Below are 4832 nucleotides of genomic sequence, written 5' to 3' on the forward strand. Positions count from 1 at the left end.
GGGGCCCCCCACCTGCTTCTTCTTCATGACCTTGAGGATCTTCTTGTCCCCCCGCTCCTTGGCTGTCATCAGGCACTTGGTGACATCGGCCGTCCACTGGATCTGACTGGCAGTGATCACCATCTGGGGCACGCAGAGGCCGCGTCCACACCTCTGCCCCTGGCCGGCCAGGCAGCCCAGCCCCCAGCCCCGCCAGGACGCGCTGCTACTCCTCTGTCCATATGCTTCTCTGCCCAGGGTTGGGCATGTGCCTAAGGGCAGGAGCTCAGGGCCCGCAGGCCGGGAAGCCAGGCGTGAGCCCAGAACGGGGTTCTGTCTACGTCTGCTGCTTCCCCGCGGCTCCGTCCCTCTCGTCCCCCCATCAGCCTGGCCCAGCTCACCTGGCCAGCCCACTCCTTCACCCACTTGTCCCTCTTGTTGAGAAACTTCTTGAGGGCCACGCGGCAGGCACGGAGGACGTCCCGCAGGGTCACCTTCATGGCCCGCTCCACGTCGCCAAGCCAGGACTGGGGCAGGCGAGAGCACACAGTGGCAGGGCCGCAGGGCCGGGGGCGAGCGGCTGGCCGGGCCCCCGAGGGAAGTGGAGGCGAGGGGGGCGGCCTGCGCGGTTTCCGGGTTCAGGGCAGAGGCTAGTTTTCGGGACCGGCAGGTGGGAGGCGGACAGTGACTAATGTCCCTTCCCAGGGGTGTCCTCTCCTCTCAGGGCCAAGCTGAGTTTCCGAGGGGAAGAGGAATCAGCCTGATGCTTCGACCCTCGCCACAACTCACCTCCACGGGCCCTTCTAAGAATACTGAGTGGAGGAAGTCCACATACTCGCCATCGCCCGAGAACATTCCCACAGCTTCCCACTTGCTGCTGGGGCCCCCAACCTGCAAAACCAGGAAGCTGTTAGTGGTCTGGCCGGCCCACTCCTGACATCTCCCGATTCACCAATTCTAACAAGTTCTCGCCCAGATAACCCAGAAGTATGACTATCCCCCTCCTGTGGGGAGGGCTAAGGTCCCCTCCCAGGCCTTGAGTACCTTGACGCCACCATCTGTCCCCTGCCCTGCACCCCAGCCCAGCTGGCTCCCCCGACCTTCTGCATTCTCAGCAATTTGATGTTGTCAAAGCATTTCTTGAGGTGCGGCTGCACGGCCTCCGGGTTGCGGGACTGGCCGAGGATCTCCAGGAGGTCGTCATTGGACAGGAAGTAGAAGCGGGGAAAAGTGTGGCGCTTGGTCTCCAAATACATATCTAGAGACTTCTGAATGTCTTCCAGAATCATGTTCATTTCGATCAGCGTGTCCAGGAGGCCTGGGGGAAGAGCGGCGAGTAAGGTTTGCTGGCCCTTCCCCGTCACCTGAAGTAGAGCCAGGATGTTCCACTTGCTGCCAGCGCTCGATGGCAGGGGTCGTACTGCCGGAATGGTTTCCGGAAGCCGAGTAGGGTCTCCAAATCACCCCATCACACTTATCCCATGCTCTTCGTTAATTCGTTGAGTGTTTGTTACACACTGTTACACGTTTGTACACCCTGCACTGGTATACGGTGTACAGGATTCAGTGAATACCACTACGTCCCGTCTCCCTACGGTCTTAGAACAACGGTCCTGGGGCGCCTGGGGGGCTCAGTGGGTTGGGCGTCCGACTTCGGCTCAGGTCATGAACTCACGATTCATAGGTTTGAGCCTCGCGTTGGGCTCTGTGCTCAGCTCAGAGCCTGGAGCCTGTCTCAGATTCTGTGTCTCCCTCTCTCCCTGCCCCTCCCCTGCTTGTGCTCTCTCTGTCTCAAAAATAAATTAAAAAATAAATTTAAAAAAAAGAAAAAAGAGAGAACAACGATCCTGTTCCCGCAAGGAATGCAGGGCTCTGCGGTCACCCCAAGAGTTTCTGAAAATTAGAGACTGTTCTGCTCGTACACAAAGCAGCGAGTGAAATCATGAGATGTAAATATAGGCCATGTGCACACGGTGACAGAGGTCTGGAACCACCAAGATGCCCGTGTCCCTGGAGGTGTAGCGACAGGGCCACTAGACTGAGGGACAGACGGCGGCCATGCAGACGGCAGCTCTACCACCAATCAGCCTATTGGTTAACCTCACCGAGCTTTTAGCCCTTTGTCCAAAAAACCGTCACACTCTCTACCTCAAAGAGCAATTTAAGACACTAAACAACATGGATTCACGGGGGCATCTGGGGGGCTCAGTTGGTTGAGCATCGGACTCCTGATTTCAGCTCAGGTCATTATCTTACGGTTCGTGGGTTCGAGCCCCCACGGTGGGCTCTACGCTGACAGTGTGGAGCCTACTTGGGATTCTCATTCTCTCTCTCTCAAAATAAACAAACTGGAAAAAAAATGGATTCACGTTGCCAGCTCTCAGCAATCCTAGCTTCCTCCTAACCTTAGGTCTCCTTGTTTGCTCAGTTTCTAGCTCTGAAGAAACTATGAGTACCCTGGAATGTGAATGCTGAGGGACTCCTCACCCTTCCAAGCAAAGAGTCTCCGGGCTGCCGGACCTCCGAATGGCCCGCGGGGATCACAAGGAGACTTGGTGGCCATGGCCAAGAGGAGTGTGGTTTTTGTCTTCAGCAAAGGGATACTTGTCTCTATGGCTTTGCTTACAAATTGTCGCAAGAAGTAATTTTGCCAACGATCAGATATTATTTCTAACAAATGCATGCTGCTGCTCAACTTTGCATAACCTAACGCTTGCACTTTACCAGAATAATTAAAATCGTGGGTTTTTTTCATATGTACACCCAAGGTTCCTGGGAAAGTGAAAAATTGTTGGGGCGCCTGTGTGGCTCAGACGGTTGAGCGTCCGACTTCAGCTCAGGTCATGATCTCACGGTTCGTGGGTTCGAGCCCTGCGTCGGGCTCTGTGCTGACAGCTCGGAGCCTGGAGCTGCTTCAGATTCTGGGTCTCCCTCTCTCTCTCTGCCCCTCCCTCGCTCATGCTCTGTCTCTCTGAATCTCAGAAATGAATAAACATTTTTTAAAAAAACAGATTGGCCCAAGGCAAAATAAAGTTCTCAGTAGCCCAACCGAGAACTCTTCCCAGCATACTTGTTCCTGGTGCCCATCACCAAACCTCAATGCCTGATTCTTGACCCCGGCCCGCCACAATCAACCAGGCCTTTCTGAGTGTGCATCTCCCCCCGGCCCCACCCCATGCTTACCGAAGGGTCTCCAACGAAGACCAGTTAACCTGATGAACCAATTAAAGTCAAGGTAATAACAACAACAGCTAACAGCCGCCAAGAGCTGACGCCATGGCCCCGAGGAGGTCAGTGCTTGCTCTGCGTTACCTCAGTTCCCTGCACTGTCCCGTGAAGGAACCCGCCCAGTGACGGCTCCCGAGGCGCAGTGCTAGTAACTGGGCGCTGGCTTCATGCCAGGCTCTGTGCTGAGGACCGCACACGCCTTCACGATCCCCGCAGGGACGCGGAGAAAGGGCTGCCGGTGCCCCCGCCCCTACTGCAGGGGAGGAGGCCGGGGTGAGGAGGAGGCTCCCGGAGCCACACTGGCAATGGCGCAGGAGGCCGGCTCTGAACTCACCCCTGACTCCACATCCCGCTCTATAACCATACAGTACACTCGGCCTGGGTGTGTGCCGAGTCTCCCTTACTGAACGGCTCTTTTAAAGCTCAGATGAGGCGGTGGTGACGGCACGGAGGCCGCTACGACTGTCAGTCTTGTGGCCCTGATGCGTGCGGCCCCGGCGTCGCGCTCACCGGGCGCCCACCCAGGCTCTGTCAGGACACGAGGCCACCGAGCTCAACAGACCTGGGTGGTGGGTGCTGCGCAGGGCGTTGCTGTCCTTGCTCATCCGGTCCATGATGCACTTCCAGGTGCTGTTGATCTGGTCGAACAGGGCCGACTCGCTGGGCAGCTGCTTGCGGATGTCCTCCCCCAGGAAGATGTTCTGAGGGGCCGGGATGGGGGCGAGAGGCTGCGGCTCACATACTCCTCGCTCCCAGGGCAGGAGCGGCCGTGGGAGGCAGGTAAGGAGTCGGAACCAAAGGGCAGGAGGCGCTAAGTTGCGGAAGGAAGGTCGGGGTCGGGACCCCAGACACTTGGGTCCGAGAAGAAAAACGAAAAGAGAACAAAGGCTTTTCGAGGTGGGGGGCGCTGAAGACTGAGAGGTAATCACTGAGAGTCAGACGCTCGGGGCCGAGACAGGAGAATGACTTCAGAATAAATGAGTAAACTTTTGAAAAAAGATGTGGCAGGGGCACCGGGGGGGCTCAGTCGGTTAAGCGTCCGACTTTCGCTTAGGTCATGATCTCGCAGTTCGTGGGTTCGAGCCCCGCGTCAGGCTCTGTGCTGACTGCCAGCTCAGAGCCTGGAGCCTGTTTCAGTCTGTGTCTCCCTCTCTCTCTGACCCTCCCCTGCTCACGCTGTCTCTCTCTCTCTCTCTCCCTCTCTCTCTCTCGCCTAGAAATAAATTTAAAAAAAAAAATTAAAAAAAAAAAGATGTGGCACCTGGGCGTCTCAGTTGGTTAAGAGTCCACCTGTGTTTTTAAAAAATTTCGTAGTGTTTTTATTTATTTTTGAGACAGAGAGACAGAGCACGAGTGGGGGGAGAANGACTTTAGAGTGGGAAACGAGGCTGGTAACCCGCGCAGGGAGAGGGGCAGAGGGTTTGCAGGGGCCGCTCGGGCAGCGAGTCCCCACCTCCAGGTACATCCACTGCCGCTGCACGGTGAGCACCATCTCCACGGCCTCCAGAACGAGGGACAGGCAGCGCTCCCAGCGGTCCACCTCCTTCTCAAAGGCCTTGACGAAACGAGAAGCCTTCATGGTGGACAGGGCCACCTGGTTGTCCTCCAGCGCCTGGAACACCTCC

At 56.8% G+C, this 4832-nt stretch overlaps 1 protein-coding gene across 1 annotated transcript in view; it reads right to left on the bottom strand.

Moving 5' to 3' along the window:
* Positions 1–4832, bottom strand: part of DNAH2 (dynein axonemal heavy chain 2) — an 84094-nt gene that overhangs the window by 40233 nt on the left and 39029 nt on the right. The window contains 6 exon segments of the mRNA XM_077746745.1: positions 13–123; positions 381–506; positions 769–870; positions 1080–1297; positions 3770–3908; positions 4661–4832. The exon segment at positions 4661–4832 is cut by the window's right edge and continues 3 nt beyond it. Coding sequence (XP_077602871.1) covers positions 13–123; positions 381–506; positions 769–870; positions 1080–1297; positions 3770–3908; positions 4661–4832 — 868 coding nt within the window.

This window comes from Crocuta crocuta, unplaced genomic scaffold (genome assembly GCF_008692635.1).
Source record: "Crocuta crocuta isolate KB4526 unplaced genomic scaffold, BGI_CrCroc_1.0 scaffold139, whole genome shotgun sequence".
Lineage (NCBI taxonomy): Eukaryota > Metazoa > Chordata > Mammalia > Carnivora > Hyaenidae > Crocuta > Crocuta crocuta.